The following is a 22,870-nucleotide window of genomic DNA, read 5'->3' as shown; positions in this document are numbered from 1 at the left end:
GCCAGCCAGTGGGAGTGGCTTATTTGGAGTTTAATTTCCTGCTGGTGTTATAACCAGCACACTCCTTTATGGGAAGAAGTCATCTCCCAGAAACAAGTTGTTCCACAAACAGGAACAATGCTGAGATCTGATTCTTCCATGACACCCAGTGTTACCCCATTTTGGAGGTCTTACAGCCTTTGATAGAACTTAAATCCAACAGAGAGAAAACCATAGAATCATAGAATATCCTGAGCTGGAAGGGACTCACAAGGATCATTGACTCCAACTCCCAGTCCTGCACAGCACCATCCCCAAGAGTCACACCCTGTGCCTGAGAGTGTTCAAATGCTTCTTGAACTCTGTCAGGTTTGGTGCTGTGAGCACTTCCCGGAGGAGCCTGTTCAGTGCCCAACCTCCCTCTGGGTGAAGAACCTTTTCCTAATATCCAACCTAAACCACCCGTGACACCGCTTCAGTCCACCCCCTCAGGTCCTGTCACTGGTCATCAGAGAGAAGAGATCAGTGCCTGTTCCTCTGCTTCCCCTCCTGAGGAAGCTGTAACCTGCAGTGAGGGATCTCCTTTGCCTCTCTGGGAATGATGACCCTGGAAACTACCGACTGAGTGTTAACGTGCTCTCCAAATCAGCAGCTTTTTGAATGTACTCAGGTTGTGGATTTTCCTCTACTTCTATGTTTGCCACAATACCAATCACTTTAAGAAATCTATTAATTGTGTCAAATATCTTTAGAAAAGAAGTGCAAAGAAAAGTTGGTGAAAATCCACTGCATATGTGGAAAACTTTCAGATTACAGATTACAGAATTGCTTATCCCTAAGAGTGGTGAATCTTTATACTTAGAAAATGGATGCCTAGTAAAGCACTGATGTTGGAAAAAATCTTCATTAGGCAGAAAGAGGGTATAGACAACCTAATAGATTGTTACTCTTTTTTTCTGACAATCAGGGATTAAATTGAGGTAATTGCCTTTTTCTCTGCATTGATACACCCCGATCTGCCCCGGTGAACCACTAGCACAGATGCTGTACCTGAGACCAGGGCAGGTGTGACTGCAGCTTCTGCTTAGTGATGAAGACAAATAATCCAATTTCCATAGACACTCAAGAGAAGAAGAAATAAAAACAGGGTTAAACTGCAGCAGTTCAGCCATTTCTAAGACTGAGGAGAGTAAAGCATTGAAGTGGGCTGTTTGGGAAGAATATGAAATATCTGTTGTGGCAGATCTTTAAGCAGAGATTAGACAATTCTGGGAGATAGGAGGAAGTTACAGACGACAACCTCAGGGCAGAGGCGACCACTTGAGGTTTCTAAAGACTAGTTTTTCTCTGATTTGATGACTAGGGCTGAAAATATAATGATTTTCTAGAGCATAATGGTTTGGAAATATGTAGGTTTATTTGTTTGGCTTTACCCCCTGCCCCCCTCCAAATACTTAATAAACTGTGAAAAGGTGTCCTCTGTATCAAGTCCTGTCAGTCACTGGATTTTGACACTTGGAGGAGAGGTGCATTAAGTATGCAGAGGGTTTTGTTTACCCCACAATACTGAATTTGCTCAGTCAGGTTTCTCTTTTTCCTTTCATGCCTCAGTGCAGTGTTGCTAACATGACCATAAAGCAAGAGGATGACCTTACATTTCAGGCATCTGTGGGATCTGTAAACAGAATCTGCACATAAGAAATATTATTAAATGCTATTAAGCTTCTGACTGTTGCAATAAATTCATTTGGAGGCAACTGAAGAAGCCGGCTGAGTGTGATGTAGGTGATCTGACTGGAATCTGAAAAGAACTGTGGATGCCAAGCTAAGTGAATAGAAAAAAACCTAATGGGTAATGATGGAGCAGTGTGGTGTGGGTCACAGCCCTGAACCTGAACTACTGATGGGCAGCGGAGCTGGGAGGGATTTTGGAGGGATGGGGCAGTCCCTTTTCTTGGCAGGCACCTCATCCCTGTTCAGCACCCTGCTGAGCAGCCTCACTAGGGCAGGCACCCATCTGGAAATGCTTCCCAGTAAACATGGGCTGAATATCTCCCCACACCCTGACTCACGCGTTAAAAATGGAGATTGTGGGAGACATCCCTTTCATTTCATTGGGAAATGACATAGAGTATTTGTAGATAAGGCAATATTCTGGAGTCACTGGCCAGATAAGGTGTGAAATGAAAAGGCATGTGGTGTAAAAAAACAGTTCTCTGCATAAAATTTTTATCTATATGTTTCCTGATATTTCAACACATCTCTGGAAACAGGCAACACCCATAAATATTAGCAAAACTGAGAAGTTGCTAAAGACCTTTCCAAGAGCTATCATTTCAACTGTAGAATATTTTCGAGAGACAGTCAAGGAAGTGTATGTGATCTGACAGGGATAAAAGCAAATGTGCTATTTTTGTCTCCTGAAAGACCTGTTATAATTATAACAGTTAAGGAAAAAGCAGATTACTGGCTAATCTCTTTCCCCCCTGCAATATTTCCATCACTTGACACTTTGTTTGATTCACTAAAAAGTCTGAAAAGCCCTCAACAACTGTGAGTTTTAGGATTAGAAAAGGAAAGGCTATTTTTGCTCAGTCTGAAGCCTGTGGTAGGGAGAGTTACCAAGAATTCAGTATGCTGCTTTGGCAGATACATAACCCTGCTCACAGCTACTCACATGCTCTGCTCCTTTTGGTGCAAAGGTGAGCATCAGAAGATATGATATGGGATATGATCTTGAGTTCAACACAGCATAAAACATACTTTATAATGAAGTTTGTGCTTACATAACTTTGGCTTCCTCCAGCAAAAACATCAGACATAAACCTTTGGGCTGCTCCATTTTCCATTGATTATCCATAGACCAGTGAGCCCCAAAGACTGAGAAAGCAAATGCTTAGGAAATTATAACTGTGCTATCTGTCCTCATTTATCTTTTATTTTTTATGTTTCCAGTGTCCTGGAAACCCTGTCCTTTGCTGCAGCAGCAGAGAGTGGCCATAGGGAACCAGAGCAGGGGACCGGTGGATGTGATGTGCCAGCCACCTTCAGTAACAATCACAAAAGCTGCTGAAGTTCACTACAGCAATTCTATGAATGAAGACAGAGGCTGAACTTGGTCAACATGATGTAAGCACAATCTTTGCTTGGTGAAATGAAACTGTTTATACCCATATTTGTATTCCTTTCCTTACTACATAGATTTTAACATCTCTAACTGGTCTGGTATCTTTAAAAGTGTGAACGGGGCCTGGATCCTGATGATGTCTCTGAGCCTGAACAAATAAATTTCTTTGGGTCAAAATTAACAGAACATGAAAGAGAAGTAGCCCTATTAGGTTAAGCCAGAGATCCAGTTAGCCCAGTAGCTTTTCTGACACTGTCCAATAACAGATGTTTAAAAGGAAAAGTAGAAGTAATATGATCCTTTCCGCTTTATACCATGTCATCTTGAAATCAACAATTAATATAGTCTGAGTTACAGGACAGAAGTTTTAAAGTTGTCATTAGTTTTGCTACTTGCTAACCTACCTAATTTCTTTTAAGCTTATTTATTTTTTATGCAATATCCTGTAATAATGAGCATGGGAATTTAATTATGCATTGCGTGAAAAGGTCTATCCGTTGCCTCATTTAAACTTGAGACCAGAAGGTTTCCCTAGAGTTCCCTAATTTTGATTCACATTCCCTGTTTCTGTATCCATCCCGATTTTGTAGACTAATTTCACAAGGCATGGATGGGAGGAATCCAATGAAACAAATCTAAAGTCATATAAATATTCTAAATCACATCATTTTTAAAAAGTGCTGAGCTCATTTTATAGATGAAGTAACATACAAGTTTGGTCCGAAAAAGAGGAACTGTGGGCCTTTGGAAAAATTACCCCTTAGCTCTCCTTACAAACAGATTTGTCAACTATATTGCTGAGCATTCTTAAACACCTTTTCAGTGAGACACAAGGAACTGATCAACTACAAATGTCACCTTATCTGTAACACTTTCTTTATATCTTATCTCCAGATTTGGGATTAAAAATGAGGTATAAACAGATGAAAATGCATAAGACTCTATAAACCCACAGAATAACTAGACAGTTTCTACTTCAAAATCATAGTTATCGCAAAGAAATTTTGGTATTACCTCAGGAACCTTTGCTGTGGGTTATTAGCTCTTGACCTTTGCTTCTCAGGGGAAGAAAGGAGTCAGGGCTAGTGAGATGATTCAGGTAAAATTGCAGTAGGGTACACCTTTACATGTTCAAAATCCCCAAGGATTCTCTGTATTCAGTTGGGGTATTATTATTATTATTATTATTATTATTATTACTACTATTATTATTATTTAAATGCTTTCATGCACATCTCCTGTCCAAATTCAGAAATATTCCATGAAAATATTTCTCTCAGTTTCATCTTTCGAGTAAACTAAGACCTTTACACTTGCCAACACAGTCATGAATGTATGAGCCAAAGGTGCCACAGACACACATAAGCTCATTCCTATCTGAATTTTAGCTTGATTTTGTAACAAAAGCATTTTCCTGGGCCTACTGCAGACCTGTTTACCTGAGCTAAATTTCTTCCAGAGTTTAAAAAAAAAAAAGTAAAAAAAGTAAAGCATGGACTCTTAGACAGCTTACACCACTTGTTTTCTGGACACTGTAAGACTGAGTGGAAATATTGACACCTAAAATCTACATACATATGTGTGTACTCAAATATCTCATTTCATGTGGAAGGTTTGGTCCCAAAAGGGTACAGTGGTCTTAGTCTGTAATTACACAAATTCTTAAACAATGAATCAAACACTGATGTTGAGTGGCTGGAAGAGTAATGTTACACTGATGACAAAAATGGAAAAACAATTTGGGGACTCAAGAGGTAATTAAATTCTTGACAGAATCACTTGAAAAGGGACCATTAGTTATATGACTGAATTATTCCCCTACAGCTTTGATTATATACAGGAAATAGGCATTTAACAAGTGATTTCATTGGCAATAAAAAAATTATTATCTCTTAAAATAAGTGGCAACATTAATTTACAGGGTTGCGGAGAGTGGTCATTTCAAACCAAAAAATGGAATTATGACTTCTGAAGAAATGCAATGAGATGAATCAGTCTGTTCTTAGTGCATTTTATTACATGTTTTATACCAAGTTATCTGCATGTGCAAATAATGCATAGTTCCATGTGCCTTATAAGTCTGGAAAACTTGTTTCAGTCAGTACAATAATTCTGCCTTTGCATTGAATTCAGGAATTGTTCTGTAGAGCAGTAACAGGGAAGCATTTGCAAGTCTGAAATATTGCTGGCATGTAGAGACTTGGGAACCCCTCTGCTAGGAACTGTGTGCCCACAGCAAGAGGAATTTCTTACCCTGCTAATCTGTCTGAAAGGACAGAGTAAATGGGAATAAGGGAACTATTAGTATTACCATTATGGAGGGAAACTGAAGGAAGAAGAGATTAAGAATGAGAATTTCAAACTAGGCAGAAGACCACAGGAACAGCAGTTCTGGAAGGGACATGCTGAACCACTTTCTTATTTGCCTTGCCAACACCTACCTATGGCCGTGTCCGCTCATGACACAGTTTTGGCCCTGCTCTGTTTTCTGCAGCCAAGCAGGACTTCTCCCTGATGGCTGCGGAATCTCTGTCTCCTAGTTTGCTCACAGAAGCCCTCATTTGTAAATTCCAAACATGCCAATTGGACGGGTTTCAAAAATAAATCCCTGCAAATGTCAAGTATTCACTACTGCTACAACTGCAAGCTACACTTCCGCAGAAAAATATACCTTAACAGCCAGGACTGTGGGCATTCTCATGCTGTAATACTTGCCAGCCAGATGGCACCAGACAGGATAGTGCCATCAGGCTAACGAGAACTGCTGACTTGGGCACAGTAAAGCAGCTCTGTGGAGCAGCAACAGCAGGAACACTGTTCTGTCCAGGCAGTGCTGGTGGAAGGGAACTTGCATGTTTTGTGTTATTTTGGCCATAGTGTACCTGGTGTGAAACACACTTGTGTTCAATGTCTGTCACAACTGTCAAAGCAGAACACCCAAACCCTAATTTTTACTATCCACGACTTCGTAACTTACAACTTTTGGTTTGTGATTTAGCAGCTTTTGAAGCCAGGGATTTTACACTTCTGGTCCTATTGCATTAAACTGCTATCCATCTGCATTCATTTTTAATGTCTTTTCTTCTCTATCCATCATTTAACTAAAATCATAGCTATCATGGAATGCTCTATTTTCTTAGTATCTTTCTCTTAGGAGGCACTGTCATTCAGTACTATTATAAAAAGCATATTTAATTATTTTGAAGATTTTATCATGCTCATCTCTGATCTACATTTCACTTTCCTGCAGGTCTTGGTTGCAACAACCTAAAAATTCCTTATGCTGCTAAAATTTCCTCTACTCTGAAACTTATAAAACAATTGTAAAGTGCAATTTCTAAAGGTTTCACTATTTACGTACCCCTTTTGCATCAATTACACCAGGTTTGGCGTTGAATTTCACTGTCTTCAAACGTGCACGCTCCTTTCTTTCAACTCTGGGGAAAAGAAAACACAAGTGAAGAAACACATGTTGATTATAGCAGCACTTTGTGTGAAGTGTTTGATACCTGCTCTCCCAAGACCACTGGCAGCTTACTATACATAAAGCAAACATTTAAAGCAAATTTCATACATTGAAAAGAGAGGTCACTTCCTCAGCCAGGCAGCAGTTTTCTGGCAAATGTGGGACTGGGTTTGAGGAGTCTTGGCTGCCCTACACCAGCAGAACAGCACTGCCTCTCAACACACATGGGAGTGTGGGAAAAGCATGCTAGGGACAGATTTACTCTCTCTGATTTAAGCTGTTCAAAAATCAGGCAACATTTAGAGTTCTGTGGTCAGAGGAATGAAACAAGGACATGTCCTTACTCACCTTGATTAATATGGACACTACTATATTAGTGATGTTTCCTACCTTTGCAAAATCATCTACACAATCTATCATTGACTGGTTCAAGTGAAAAAATGTGATCATCTACCTGAAACTGAAACACTAACCCTATTTGTCCAAGACTGGGAATTACTCTAGGAAATCTCCATGGAATCCAGCAAAGCTGCCTTATAAGAGACATTAGAATACATTCCTGCAAATCTCTTGCTTTCTAAGCCAGGTAGTAGGAATACATAGTTTCTGATAATTATTTTCCAAAATACAAACTCTAGTGTTTTGATACAATGATAATTAACACAACATGTTTCCTTCTGTCTGAGTAGGCTTCTATATGCCCTCCTGAAACACAGTGAATGTTGGTTACTATAGCTACAGTTTAAATTTAGATTAAATGCATTTCTCTGCAAGTGTGGAATATTCACATGGAAACAGCTCAAGTGCATCTTTCAAACTAAATCTATGTTATTAAAAACACATGAACAGTCTCAAACCTGAACTAGCAGATGAAGTCCCTTGGTAGTACCGGTAAGAAATGAAGACTTGAGGCTGTGTAATTGCCTAAATAAGATTGATGCCTTCTGAGGAAATAATTAGCACAAATGAACACAATATTCAACTTATTAATCTGTGTTAACATTTAAACTCATTCCAGCCCTGCCTAACTTCTTAAAGCATCTGCTTTTAACTTAATTTCTTATTCACTGCATAAAGAAATTTGGAAATTAACCCTGAAGAGTGAATCTTATTTGTGAAGTTTGTAATAATTGCGTTAGCAGCCATGGAGGCATCGCTGCTTTCTAGAGGCATAGCAGACAGATGAGGAGCTGCAGAAACATTCTGCATTGCTTTGAGAAGCATTTAAATAATGCCATTAAGTGCCACTAGTCCTTCAGGCAAACATAACAACGATGTTCATATCTGCTCAGCATGCCTACTGAATGTTCCAAACATTTCATCATCTGGCACTGTATTAAGGGTAGCACACAATGTTGCCTCCCATTACAATTTGCGTGACACCTTCCACAATAGAACTGTTCTCAGTTACTTATAATTTAGCTGAACTGTAAAATTACAAGCTGAAATTTTCTGTGTCTCAGGCTGACTATATTACTGTTGCTGCCTGAACTGTCAGTAAAATGGGTCAGCTCTTTGCAAAAGGCTGGGACAAAATGAATGGGTTTGCCCATTTATTTATAACATAAAGTGCTTCAGCTCAGGTGCTCTATTGCCTTCATGTTTTTGGTCTGGAATTTGCATTGTGGCAGTGGGTTGCTCTGGTGTCAGGAATATACCTCTCCTTTGCCTGAAGGAATGAACCTAAATTTCTGAAAAGCTTTAGTTTTACACGCTCTGGAGAGCTTTTGGAATTTAGCTTTGGTTCTCCAAAGATTTTGTCTTTGTTGAAACAGTCAGGCTGCAGGACTTCAGTGAACTAAGATGTTCTCAGAATTTCTCATCTGAGCTACTGGGACACTTTTGCCATAGACAGAGCTAAAAAGGGAACTAAATTGACGAACACAAAGTTTAGAATCTCTGCTCTTCTAGATTTTTTGATCCAGCTCTTAGAAAAGGCACTTTTTAAAGGAACACTATTCAAACACTTTTACCACTTTTTTGCAGGTGTGTAATTGCTATATTTAAGGAAAACTAAACTTGACTGTCTTTATTTTCCCCAAGAAGAAAGGAGTTTAGGTCCAAAGGGTTATTTGCAGCAGCTGACACTGTGAATGTCGAAATAGCATATGAGTGTAAATTCCTTACATTGGTTTAGTTGACAGCAGCTGACCATCAGTTGAACAACATTTTGATCCAAGAGCTGAAAAAATTGCTCTTAAAGAAAGAAATGTTTCACTTAACACAGTAACCATTTTTCCATCACCACTGCTGGACAAATCAGGATTATGGGGAGTTATTCAAAAACATGAAGTGAAGGGGAGGACTTTACCTCCCAGATTCACAGAGCCCAGACTTGCAACCCTGACTTGCCTGATGTACACATTGCTGCCATGACACTTTCTAATTATATATTTGCTTGATAGAGCTATGCCTAAGGGATAAGGGAAACATGGCTATGATTTCCAAAACAACTTCATGGCTCAGTCCCATTTTCAAAAGTGCCTGAAGGGTCACTGAAACTCAAAGAGGTTTCAAGAAATGCTCAAAGAAACCTACATCCAGCATTCAAACCTGACTGGAGCTGAAAAGCGCTGAGTCCTATGTGGAGACAGTATCACCCTAGCACAACTTACGGGAATTTCACCTCCATCTTCCCACCCACTCTCCAATTATAGCTGCCTGCAGAAACACTGCTGTGCACAGGGAAGTGATCTACGATTATCTGAGATCTGGGACAGTTGGAGTATACTCTGTATATTCACTTTCTCTTGAAAACACTCCTGGTAGTAGATACCTCTTGGCCCTTTTTATTTCAGAAATGGTCAGGATTCACTCTCTTCTTCCCATGTAAAGCTAGAGAACTGGAGCAGTACATTGAAAATATACTTCGGCCTTCAGTGTTCCCTCCCTAGTAAGTTCAAGATTTCAGTTCTTTAGGATACTGTTCTCCTCTTACTCTTCTGGGGAACTTATTAATGGGATACAACACTCACTGCACTGCAATGTCTGTCTGCTTTTGTGTTTCTGGGCACAAGTAGCTGTTGATAATGGGCCTGTGGGATTTTTCAAAATGTGGCTTGGAGTTCTTCATAAGTTCTGCAAACAAGAAAAAATCAAGTATAACTCAATAAGACATGAACTGTGATCACCCACCCACTGCTGGACCACTGGGAGCTCTGTCAGTGCCTTTCTAAAAGCACTAATCAGTCTTCACAGTGGAGAGGCAGAATATCAAGTGAAAAATGCTTTAATCTTCAACAACAGTGTTCATCACTGATGTAGAACATAGATGCAAATTGCAAACTTGTTTCTAGAATGAAATAAAATGGCAACAATAGCCTAATTTGCACAGATTTGGCATTGAGGTGTTTTGCAGGATGAAAGTCGTTTTCAAATCCAGCATGAGAACTGTAGTGAGGGGAGTCAACAAATACAAGAAAGCAATGTAAAATGGACACTTGAAAGACCTTGGTATGTCTCTTGTCTTGCTTCACCATTTCAAGGTCACATGCACTATATTTGTTTTGCCTGCCTATCAAGTGAAAGGTAAGTGAAAATATGTACACACTATTTATAGTTCAAATATGTGGTCTCAGTTCACAGCTTTTCATTGCTTCCATCCTCTGTGAGATGTGAGATTGAGTTTACCAGGAGATTCCTATTCTCAAAATTATCTTTGAGCATTCCGGAAGTGGCATTTTTGCACCAAACACGTATTTTTCAGTAGGAGAGAATGTGCTCTGGGTTCAGTCTCTATCTGCAGTGCCTTGCTTACAGAAAGCAGCTCAGCACCTGGTCAATAGTTATGAAAAGACTAGACCTAATGATATTAGGAAGTGAATTCTCATAAAATTGTAGCACAACCTTATTCTGTTTAAAAGCTAACAGCTGTTTTCCATCAGCACAGAAGTTTCACATCATTGCAAGAGCACAGGAAGACGTTTATACCTACACATACATACAAATTTAATTCCATATTAAATTTTTTCCAATTAGATTAGTGAGTATAGACAGATAAATGATTTTAGACAAAGCTTACATGATTATGCCATGTTAAAAAGTTTTATCATCTAAGGATTAAAATGTTAAGGGTTGTTTAGAAAGGTAAACGATTTATAGGAAACCATTAAAAATAAAAATCACTTGAGTGGATAAACATGCCTTTCTGCCAAGCTGAGCAGAATAACAAATTTAAGTTGGCTTTTCGCCCATAGGGACTTCTGTGCTGGGAAAACCTCTTGTTCCTTGTCCTTAAATGCTTGTGAAACATTGGGTTTTATGTACTTTTCCCCCACTTTGCTCTGAAAGGAGAGCATGGCTACATGTACTTGTGGGGAGAATGTTGTCTATTTGAGAACACAAATATCAGGCTGGTATTATTACAGCTGGTAATAACAGAGATACAAGTTGCATAACATTTGGCAGTCAGATGTACTTAAACTACCCGAAAATGGGTATCTTAGAATGATGTCCAGTCTGACAGCAGGTTTGTGACTGCACATCTTAAGGACAACAGCAAGATTAGTGTAATTATTTCAGTGTTTTAAGGCCAAATCCTCGTTGGCTGCAGTGGGAGCAGTAGTAAAAGTGGTGAGAATTTATGCTCAACCATTCTGGGGCAATCTGTGTGAAATCTCAGGCAGCATTTCAGACCCACGGACTCAAGTCAGGCAGATATACACACACCACAGAAAATACTGAGGCTTGACATTCGTGAGGTGGGAGGTTGCTGTTGTGGAGGGCTTGCAATGTAGGAGCTTGTCCCTGTGTGGAGACTCAGTAAGGAAAAAGTGAAAAGAACTGGAGGCGTAAAATCAATGCTACAGCAAATTAAAGTCTCTTTAGTATTAGAGCATCTGTCTAGGAATTTAATACACTCCAACTTAGGCACACTGGTTTCATGCATTTTGTTCATTCCCTTTAACTGATGTGTTTCCATAGGGAGGGAATCTTAGACATGGGCTGCTCAGCTTGCTGCTGCCCTTTTATAGGAAGCTGATTTTTTTTTTTTTTTGGTATGGATAATAAGAAGGGCAATGAGGCAAATCAAAAGCACAGATTATGTGGAAACTCTAAATCTATCTATATATATATATATATATACCCAAATGGTAAAAAAATCCAGTGGAAATCTAATTCTGTTGGTCATTCTAGTATAAACAGCATTTTTTGATGATAAGGGAGCACTTCACATACATAAATACAGTGACCAGGTAATACTGCAGGCTGCATGACACATTGGTACAGGGCTGGTGGTTATATCCCCTCACCTTGGAGACTCTGCCTGATACAATTGTGCTGTCATCTTAAACACAGCTTGGATAAATCTTTTGGGCAGATGTGGAACGAGGAGAAATCTGGCCTGAAATGTTGATTAATTGATACTATAGAATAACTATTTGGTGATTGCTAAACCACAGCTGAAGTAGTTTGCAGCCTCTCATGCTGAAGTCCCGTGCTTCCCAACACCAACACCATATAATACCACACCACCTGTGTATCATTATACTTGGTTTCCACCCAACTGGCTACTCCTGTCCTGTGGCTGAGAACAACAGCTATAATCAGACAATAAATACACACTGACAAAGGGACAAAATGTTGTTTTGACATGTAGAAATGTTTGCAATTATATTTAAGAACTGCAGGATACTTAGAATTTAATTTGTTTTAATCTCCACAGAGGTCATTGGCTCACTGCTTCATAAGATTTGATTCTTGCACAGATCAGTGGAGAAACTTGGGGCCACCCTCACTTCTTTGTGCTGCCTCCTTCAGTAACACCCCTCCAGCTGCAGTGCTGCCCTCCAAAACTCCCTCTTAAAGCCTGACTTGGCAATTTAACCATAAACAAGGCAACAAATCCACATGCTGGCAGCAGCACTGAAATCTAATGACAAAAAAGCTTTCAAACTCTATTTAACCACTAAGAAGTAAAGTCTGGTAATGTATCCAAAAACCTGGAGAGAATAGGGAGTGGCAGCTCCTCTATACTTCTAAATAATGATTTTTTTTTGCTGGTATAGCACACAAGTCATAGAGGAGAAAAAGAGTAAGGAGTCTTGATTAATCATTCCCAATTTCTCTAATCAGCTCATGCTAAAATGTCACTATATGATGGGCTCTCCTGTAAAAAAATAAAAACCTAAACACATGGAAAGCAATTACCATTACACAGCACCTCGAAGAAGTAATATAGTGTAGTTGTTAGGACTTTGTGTGTTTATATACACATATATACACACATTTTTATACATATATATACATATATATTTGTATACATACATACATACATACATATATATATCTAAAATAAAATTGAAGTGGTTAATAGCTCTGGCTTTCAGATCTATTCCAGAATGATTTCACTTATGGGAAATGCAGGAATTGTATCTTAGCTGGTGCTGGACAGAAGTTAAGGGAAGTAGAAGTAACACAGAAGTAAAGCAGACAGCTAAAAGACTCAACCTGGCACTAATAATCCCTGGATCTGTACAGACTCTCACTGACCCAAAGTGCAAAAAAAAAGTTACAGTACCACAGGATGGCATTCCAGAAGCAGAAAAAGGAATCTAAGCACAAACCCAAACTCTACCAAGCATAACCCCCCAAAACCCCCTAGACCCTAAAAAAAGGGAACAGAAATGAACTGGGGATTGAAAAATATAAGACAAATATAAAATTCTTCAATTTAAAACATCATGGCCAATTTAGCTTGCAAGACAAACCCAACAAACAGCTACAGATGTTCTTTTCTTCCTTCCTTTCTATCACAATATTTTACTGCTAGATATTACCCATGCTGTATTACATGCAAAGCAATGCCTGTAGAAATAATCCCATATAAACTATAAGAGACACAGCATCCTAGAGCCAGCAACTTAAATGAGGATTTCCATGCCATAGCTGCCTGTATTTGGTCAAATGAATTCCAGGACTACTCTGTTTTAGATTAATCCTCTTACAGTCAATAACTCACACCTGCTGAGGAAATTTAACTGTGAATTAGCACAATCTGGCAAGTATGATTAGCTTTATTCTCTGTAACTTGGCCCTGTGTGCACTGATTGCTCATCCTCCCCTTGGGTGGTGTAAATGACCGCCGAAGACGCTGGCAAGAGCACATCAGTCTCAGGCTCACAGGAATCATCCAGAATCCACAGAAAGGAAACAATACTCACTTTTCAGTGCATTGGAAAAAATAACCTTGTACAACTGAAACCTTTTATGAAATAACTGCAACCTCCACCCACCCCAGCTCAGGTGTATCATTACATTAATGCAGACAGAAAATCAGATACCATTGATTTTTCCAGGCCCCTCAGCTTCACTAGTGAAGAATAAGGATGACAAGTGGAGAGCATGGTAATTATATCTGCATCTTTTAAAATTCAAGACTCTTATTTTTAGCTTCTAACCAACCTATTTTCATATTGTGTCTTTTTTTTATTATTATTATTATTTTTATTCTGTTTTCTCCCTAAAGCCACATCTTATTCCTAGGCTCTATGTCTGACCTTCACTGGAGAACCTCTAGGTTTTGACCTTGACAACACACACCACTGTGTGGGTAACCCAATAAGCTTTAGGCACACACCACCTTTCCACTTTAAAGAATATACAATTCCACATCTTAATTAGCAGCTTTGCTTTGTCCTTTTCTCCTCCATAGTTGTTTTATTATGTATGACAGCTTTTTGCACCTTTTCATAGTAGGCACCAGACAGCGAGTGAGCTTTGTGCACATACCTTCCTTAGTATTAATTAAATACATTTCTCTCTCTTTCCATGTATGATCCACTCATGTAATTACTGCAGTATTTGCTGCAGCAATGAATAGCAGGCAAGTATTCCTTTTTCAATATCTACAGGCTAGGTCTGGTTAATGGGTACATTTTCCATCTTAAAACTTACAACCTAACCTTGTAACCTAACCTTTTATTTCTACCTATTATACAACTCCAAAATTGCTCTTTGCTGAAAAACCAGGTGTGGATGCTACTCAAACATGATAATTAGAGAAATTAAGGTCCTTTCAGGGCTCATGTCAATGAGGTATTTCACAGCCTTTTAGTTTACTTTTACATGATTTAGAGCAATGAGTACCATAAGCTCTATTAGTACCTTGGCCAACTCTCTTGAAATAGCAGCAGGTGCTCTAGAGAGCATCAAGCATCCCATTTCCCTACTATAAAAAATGGTCATGAACATTTTTATACTAGTGCTAAAGCTGACATAGCTAGGAATAGGAAGTTCATACTCAGTATGATGGCATTGCTGCAAAAGAGAAATGTAACATGTTTTGACAGATTTAATTTTCCTCCTACCCTTTCAGTTCCTGACCTTTCTATAGCAACTATCAACAGAGCCAGGAACTAATACTGGTTTGTGTGCTAGTTCTGATACTATCAGAGACTTGTGGCTGATTTTACAAAAGCATCCAGACAGAATAAACAATACAGGAAGATTCAGATATCTGTTCTCTCTCCGAAAGTCACCACGAATCCATTACAGCCAAACAAAGATTCAGATTTAGCTTGGAGAGCAGATAAAAGTTCCTTCATTTACATTATATGAAAAATTTACTGTGATATTGACTATCCATCTGTTTCCATGCAGGCAGAGATTAAATTAACAGATTTCAAAGCCAAAGATGACCATTATATAACTTAGCACCATATTTTACATCACACAGGCTGAGAAGTTTAATGCTATTACCCTCTCAAAAGAGACATACAGTCTTCATTTGAAAATGTCAAGACACTCATTACATCCTTCAGCAGTTTGATGCAATGGCTAGTCACCCTGACATTACAACATGTGCTCCACTTCAAATTCAGAGCAAATTCCTAGACTTGGGTTCTGGTAATTCTTTTTTTTTTGCTGAAGCTCTTTGGTGGACAGTGATCTCTCCTTCTTTTCCCATTTCTTTATGAAGTTACAAGTAATTGAGTCACCTTCTGAGTTTCTTTTCAAGTACAGTTATCAACAGCCTGAGTGCTTTAAATCTCACAGCAAAAATTGTGTCTTCCAACTCTTGAAATACCTCTGGGATTTTCCTTTACTGCCCCCAGTTTTTTAGTAGATTGACGCACCCCGTCTTTGAAATATTTTAAGATAATGGCCAAGGAGGTAAGAAGGAGGAAGCAGCACTCACCTCCTCTTGCTGGGTATAACTCCCATCTCCTCACTGTCCCCCTCCAGAGTGACCCTCCTCGCCTGCCACCATTCATCATCTGAGGCGTTGATGACATGAAGGATGTCTCCATACTTGAAACTGAGTCCTTGGCTTGGGAGGCCACTGTCTTTGCTCTTGTCATAGTCAAACATGGCTCTGTGAAGGGAAATAAAGATATGAAGACAGGTGATTAGATCAGTCTGGTTACATTTACTTCTGAATAATTAATTATATTTTATGTCACTGGTAACCCTTTCTCTTTTCCTAAGGGAGGGAAAGGTCCTACTCAGTGGAAAACTTTCCACTGTGAAGTTAGTATTTACAGAAGCCTCTTCTTTTTTTTTTTCTTTAAGAGAAACTGAATGGTTTAATCTGATACCAATTCTTAGCCTATGCCTTCTAGTCCTATGCCTGGCACCTACACCAGCGTAGATGTACCCCACTTTCTGAGGGTAAGACCCTGCACGTGAATCCCAGCAAGTGCAGGTCCCTCATTGGAGCTACCTAGCTAAAAATCCAGATCTTGGTTTCTTACAGGAAAAAAACACTTGGGAATATTTTTTCCATGTAAAATATTGTTTAAAGACCATGCCTGTCAAGAACTGATGTTTATTTCCTATAGGGAAAATAATATGATCATAACAAGCACAAAATTAATTTCTGGGCATAGAGCAGCGATAGGGGATACACATCATAAAGTCGCCCCAAGACACCCTGGCTGCAGAAATGTTAGATCAGTAAAATCCCAACAGGTGTCTAATAATTCCTACTCTTTTATTGTCAGAAAGAAAGCCATGACAATCTTTTCACTGGTAAACATTTTGTGAGACGGATTTGATGTAATTAATTGTTGTGCATTCTAGTGTAATTGCAAAGAACGATTATAGAAGTTTTATGGGTAGATATAAAACTCTCAAAGCTACTCCTCATAATGAGATGAACTTTAAAAGAAGTTATCAGAATTGTGACTATGCAACCAAAATAATTTAAAGCTCTCATAAGCACCAATTGTGCATGGCAAGTCTGGTTCAGGAGGAGGAAAAATGCTATTTGAAATATGTCTTCTTTTAAAGAGGTTTACAGTCTTGAACTAACATCTTCAGAAAAGCCCAGATAATTCCCTTCTCTGAGGATGAAGACTGCTGAATTTTACATAATCCATAAGCTCAGTTATGCTTGTGCCTTTTTTGGTAAATGTTCTTGGAATGCATGTAGCCTTTGAAAAAAATTTAATGGCTTAGTGGTGGAAAACGTTCTTTTAAAAATCTGACTATATCTTACTAAACATTTACATTCATAAAGGACTCTTACTGGTACCAGGTCATCTGCTGCTTCTCAAATACAGCTTTCTGTGAGGACATTTGATGAAGAAGCTTACAAATCCAGGAGCAGTTAAGTGTCATTAGACACCTCTTCTTGACCAGTTGATGACATTGGATCCCAGGAAGATGGCAGTGCATACACAAACAGGCACACAACACATCATCCTGTGGGCACTGCCCTCAGCAGCAGGCAGCAGTCAGAATTTTACCACCCTATGGAACAGTCATCTTAAAAATTCACTGATTAATTGTTCACCTTGCCATGGAAGCCAATCGGCATCTCAAAACCCCCAACCACAGAGTTGGCCATGCTGGATACTGGGCAGATGTCATGCAATCCTGATTCCAGGCATAATTAAATCACTCAAAACAAGGGACAATATCTTCTGTTACAGAGAATAAGCAGACTGTCACATCCCTCATGTAAAACATTCCCTGATGCCAAAGTGGAAATGTTCCATATTTGGCAAGTTCTAAGATGAAGGTTGTCTTTCAAAAGTTAAGAAGTAGAAATTGGGACAATATTCTTTGTCCTTGAACAGACGTTTGCACCTCAGAGCCCACATATTGACTTAAAATGAGACTGTCATCGTGCTGGCTGATGTTAACGATGAATGCAGATGGCAATGTTTGCCACTGACTTGCTTTGATTGGAGTAATCATGTGCATTGCTAATTAAAATGAGATTATAGATCTCAGACAAGAGAATTTTTGAGCACACTTTCCATTGAATGAAAGATTTTGTGGCTCTTGCTCTACAGATGTTGATTACTCCATTAGCAAAGGAAAATGACATGAGAGCTGACTTCAGTGATCTTTCCTAAACATTTCAAATTAAGAGCCAGGTCTTGGTAACAGCTGTATTTGGGCTTACAACTTTGATAACATTCCTAGCTCTGTAAAACATGCTTTTGCTGGTTGGCTGTTGGCCCAGCTATAAAGTACATGGAGATCTTCACTCCAGGCACTGTTGACTACTTTGGGCTATAGAGAGACCTGGGCACACTCATCCCCACCACCTCAGGCTGCGAGGGCAATTTGGATCTCTACACATCCAATTGCAAAACCTAGTGTCTTTAACAGACTGACATGTCATTTCTAATTTTCTACCTGATGAACACTACCCAGTTCTGTTTGTGCTCGGTCTTGCAGATGTATATAAAAATAACACCTCTGCATCTGTTGAGTGTCAACTGAAGTGATACAAAATGAATGCAGCTCGACCTCGTTTGGTAAAGGAACTGGGCAGAGCAGACAGAAAAAGATGCCTTTTTCTCTTTGCTCTTTCATGTTTTTAGACAATGGCATCCAAGTCTTACAGGATACCACCTGCAAGCACTGAAACTTTCATCAGAGCCAAGGTCAGCTCTCAGAAAAGTCTATTCGTTCTATGCAAGCTTCTTCACCAGGATAACATCCTAAGGGGTATGTTAGACACCTTAGATAGGTTCTGCCATGCCACGGGGATTATTGGAGGGAAGGTTAAAAAATAGTAGCACTGTTGCTGAGTATTATGTGTTGAGAAGAAGGCATAAGCAACACACTCCACCAAGAAACACACCCTAGCCCAGAGGGTGCCCCTCTCTCAGAGCTGAGCACCATATTTTCCTTTCAGCTAGAGAAGAATCAGCATGATCAGGACCAGGCAAGTGCTTTTCCAAAAATGAGATGTTTAATAGAAACAGGGTTATTCAAATCACCCAGAGGGTCCAAACCAAGAAGACATGTCACAGTACTTCTTTCTCTCTGTGATGAATTAGAGGTATCTCCCCAGAACACAAGCACAATACTGCAGATAGTGGAGGGGCTGCTCAGCAGAGCCAGTGAGCTTTCTGAACTTGCTAATATGACTATATGCTTTCATCTGGCCCAGTGTGCTTATTCATGGGCAGTTCTTCATGGCACTGAGCTGTAAATCGTTTTTAGTGTCTTTTACTACAGTATTAAAGAATGATAATCTCAATAACCTTACAATATTTTAATGACATTTATCTAACAGTCTTGAACACCAGCAGCTGCTTTTTTTCTCCACAACTTATAAAAGTGCACCTTAAAGCACTGTTCTTTCAGGTGTTTTATATGCTCAGTTAGCTGCTTGCATCCACTGTTCAGCCTTTTTTTGGATCCTACAGGACAGAACCAAGAGCTCTACAAGGCTTTCTCTGTGTCAGCAAGGCTTTTTTTCCAAGTCAGCTGACTAGGTCTACTTTCGAATTGGGGTAGTCAGTATTTTATAATGAAGGAAATCAATTTAAATTATTTAACTTCCACTTTAGAGCTGTCACCAATGTTGTGATCACACCAGCATCAGAAAACTCCTGTTCAGTATCTTCTAGACAGTGCATTTCACAAACAGGACCCTGGGTTACACAGGATAGGGAATGCATTTTGAGGTTACAAATACAGTAAACCCAGCGACTACCATGAGATGTGGATAAAATCCTGGAATAGGGAACAGAGATTGCTACTAACCAGTTCAACAGATGTGGTGAAATCATAATTTGGTCATCTTAGTTCCCTTATTAGAAAAACAGCAACAGGAGTGGGTGTGATTATTAAAGACGTAAGGTATATGCACCAAACTTCCATTAACACTTACTTTTTTTTCCCCTCAGTTCCCAGTTCTTGCCTTAGTTTAGGGAAAACTGTTTAATATCTGTACAATATTTTGAAAGTGAAAAGTGTCATTCAAATGCCAAATATTGCTGTCTTCTTGGTGAAAGCCTCATGCAGCCAGAAAGCAAAGAAACAGTCCTGAGAAGTGAAGCAGGAGGCGCATATTTAGAACAAGCTGGCTATCACAAATATTTAAGAATATGTGAGGCTTGCATCCCTGATATTATTTCAGACTTCAGAAGTGATCATTACACTAGACTAATCCCAGCAGCAATTTGGACAGAACCTAGCAGGTTTTGTTTGTGCTTGGGTGTTTCTTAATCATTTTTAGTCAGCCACATCAGCGTAAAACATGAGACAAGCATTTCACAACAGCATTCAAATTAATTGCTCAAAAATTGTTTGAAATTAAAATACTGACTTTACCAAGCTGTAATATGCAGTGAGGTGTCTACATGGCATGAAGGCCACTAAAACAGGGATATCTTTTTTTCTTCCACTTAGCATAAATACTTCATTATTTGAGGCATTTCCAAAAGCTAAGTTGCCTGTGCAGTAAATTTTTATTCCTAATGACACCTCGCAGCTCGAGAAATAAATGTTTGACATAGAAGATATATTAGCTGTAACAAAACGGGAAATCAATTCCTTCTGCAATTCCATATATTACAACCTATTGACATCCACGGTGCCTACATTGTTACCAGCATTTGTAACATGAAAAATAGGGTACAGAAAGACTAAGTGATCTTGCTAAGCCCTTAGTAGAAAAGGGAATTTAACAGAGAAACCTCTTAGCTTCCTCAGCTAATGCTGTAAACACCACGGGTAGCAGTCTTCATAATCTTCCTTGCAAAGCAAGGGACATGACTTCATTTACAACAGAGGAATGTATTTTACCGAATGCTTCTGTACGTTCAGTGCAAGACCCCAAAATCTTCCACTCCCATATCAATGGCCCCTGATTTGATACAGTTCAGGTGCTGCGTGGCAGCTTTATTTGCATCTCTGAAATTACTTTCTTCTTCTGGCACAGATGGGAGTTTGCACATAAATTTACAGACTGCTCTTTGCTATTCACTTGATTATGAAACGACAACAACATTTAGCAAGAGAGATTTTCAGCTGCTGTAAATAGTCCTAACTCTCCTGTGATCTGCCAGCATATCTGCATATGCACCACTAAAGGATATTTCTCTCTTCTCTGAAAATTTCTTGAACAGCGACTCTGAGGCATCAGGTTTTATAGCATCATCCTAAGCAAGATAAATGTTATTCTCCTCATTCACCACATCTATCCTACCCCCTGCCCTATTCTTTTTTTACAGATGGGGAAATCCAGTGCAGAGAGGTTTAATCATTTGCCTGGTTTTAGGCACTAATTCAGCATCATAGTCAGATTCAGACCCCAAGTTTCATAGCTGTCTTTTCTGCACTCAGTAATAAATGGATTTCCACCCACTTGCAGGCTCAGCTTGAAGAAAAAATCAGAAGAAGATGAAAGAAACGCTAATGCAATTCATTGCTATAGCTACAACAGAGAGCACAGCGGTTCTCTGATTGAAGCAGCCATTGCAAGGCAATTAAGATGCTATTAAAAGGGTTAAATTTTCACATATTGGCAAGTCAATAAAGACTTTCAACTTCTCCTCCCAGCTTTATTTCCATCTAGAGAAGCTGAACGGGTAAATCCTAACTGTAGAGCATACAAAAAAGGTTTCTCTCTCTTTGGGAGGTTTGGGAAGCTCTGAGGTGCTGCTTGCTGAGACTGGAGGCTGCTGGAATCGCCCCAGTGCACGAGATGATTCTGTCATACATTGTCACCTCTGCTGAGAGAGTGGGAGGGGGGACTGTTGGGAAGAACAGCTTTTAATAGGAGTATACTACAACAATGTAGTTTTAGCAAAAAATGTCTGAACGTTTGACCTGTCACTGATAGATATAATGATTCCTGCTTTTTCCTTTTCCTTCTCTTATTTTTCTTTTACTTCTTTTACTTTTGTTTTTCCCTCCTTTATTTTCTTTTTCACTTTTTTCTTTTTTTTTTCCCTTCCTTAATGATGTTGTGACTCTTCACGAAGCCAATCCCCTTAACCTTGTCAGGCTGAGAGGGATAGTGTCAGCTTTTTCGTGTTATCAAAATGAGTCATGCCAGGGCACAGCAACACGGTTGCCACGTTCCCTTTGGAAGTTAGCACTGATCAGGAGCTATTACCAGCAATAGTCTAGGTGCACCTAAGGTGGAGAGTGAGTGCTGTGTTCAGCTGTGGGCCTCCCAGCAGAAGGATGTAGACCTGCTGGAGTGAGTCCAGAGGAGGCCATGAAGATAATCAGAGGATGTTAATCCGGGGCACCTCTCCTGTGAACACAGGCTGAGAGAATTGGGGTTGCTCAGCCTGGAGAAGACAAGGCTATAGGGAGACTTTATTATGATCTTCCAGTACCTAAGGGACTACTAGAAAGCTGGAGAGGGACTTTTTACAAGGGCATGTAATAACAGGATAAGGAGAAATGGCTTTAAATTTGTAAGAGGGTAGGTTTAGGCATTGAGCCACGGGGCACGCTCCCAGTCATGTGCAGTTCAAGGTGTTAGCTTAGCTGCTCCTAAGGCATCTCCACTACAGCAAATCCCATTGCACATTTGCATCCAAGCCTTTTCCATTTGCTGTCATATTATTTCTTTACTTCATTCAGCAGTTTCTCCATTCAGTCCAAGTAATTCCTTATTCCTTTCCTCCTGTGGGATTTGGCAGAGAGTTATGCCACGGATCTCAATGAAAAAAAAGGATCAGAAACAGCAGCATTAGTTCCAGCAAAATTTCATGAAGAAGAGGAATATATTTTCTTTATGGTGTTTATCAGGAAAGAGGACTGCCATTTGTCCTTGGGGAATATTCTGCCTGTTTTGGAGATCCAACCATGATGCTTAATGTCAGCCCTTATGAGCCAATCCCTACGTTGCTGATGGGCTTTTTTTAGTTTTTAGCAAGTGCTCATATTCTGTGCAGGAAATGGGTTCTGCAAAATTTGTACTGAAAAATGTAAGTCAATATTTTCAGAAGTATCAAACCAATATGTTGCACTTTCATGGTCTTGCTACGCAACAGCATACAACGTACTACGTTAGAGGCAAAATATCTCACAGTGAGCAAGGACTGACACTTTAGTCTTTCAGTTGTGGACATGGACAGAACTAATAT

General features: G+C 39.4%; 1 protein-coding gene across 32 annotated transcripts in view; it reads right to left on the bottom strand.

Moving 5' to 3' along the window:
* The window catches only part of DLG2 (discs large MAGUK scaffold protein 2), a 1,005,290-nt gene that overhangs the window by 35,103 nt on the left and 947,317 nt on the right, over positions 1 to 22,870 (bottom strand). For all 32 annotated transcript variants that reach the window (XM_017735865.1, XM_017735859.1, XM_017735860.1 and 29 more), the window contains 2 exons: positions 15,712 to 15,888; positions 6,468 to 6,543 (listed from right to left, as the gene is read on the bottom strand). In XM_017735865.1, coding sequence (XP_017591354.1) covers positions 6,468 to 6,543; positions 15,712 to 15,888 — 253 coding nt within the window. The remainder of the gene's footprint in view (positions 1 to 6,467; positions 6,544 to 15,711; positions 15,889 to 22,870) is intronic.

The sequence above is a fragment of the Corvus brachyrhynchos genome, unplaced genomic scaffold (genome assembly GCF_000691975.1).
Source record: "Corvus brachyrhynchos isolate BGI_N302 unplaced genomic scaffold, ASM69197v1 scaffold44, whole genome shotgun sequence".
Lineage (NCBI taxonomy): Eukaryota > Metazoa > Chordata > Aves > Passeriformes > Corvidae > Corvus > Corvus brachyrhynchos.
The sequence above is the reverse complement of the archived record's forward strand: the minus strand, read 5'-3'. Positions and strand labels throughout refer to the sequence as shown.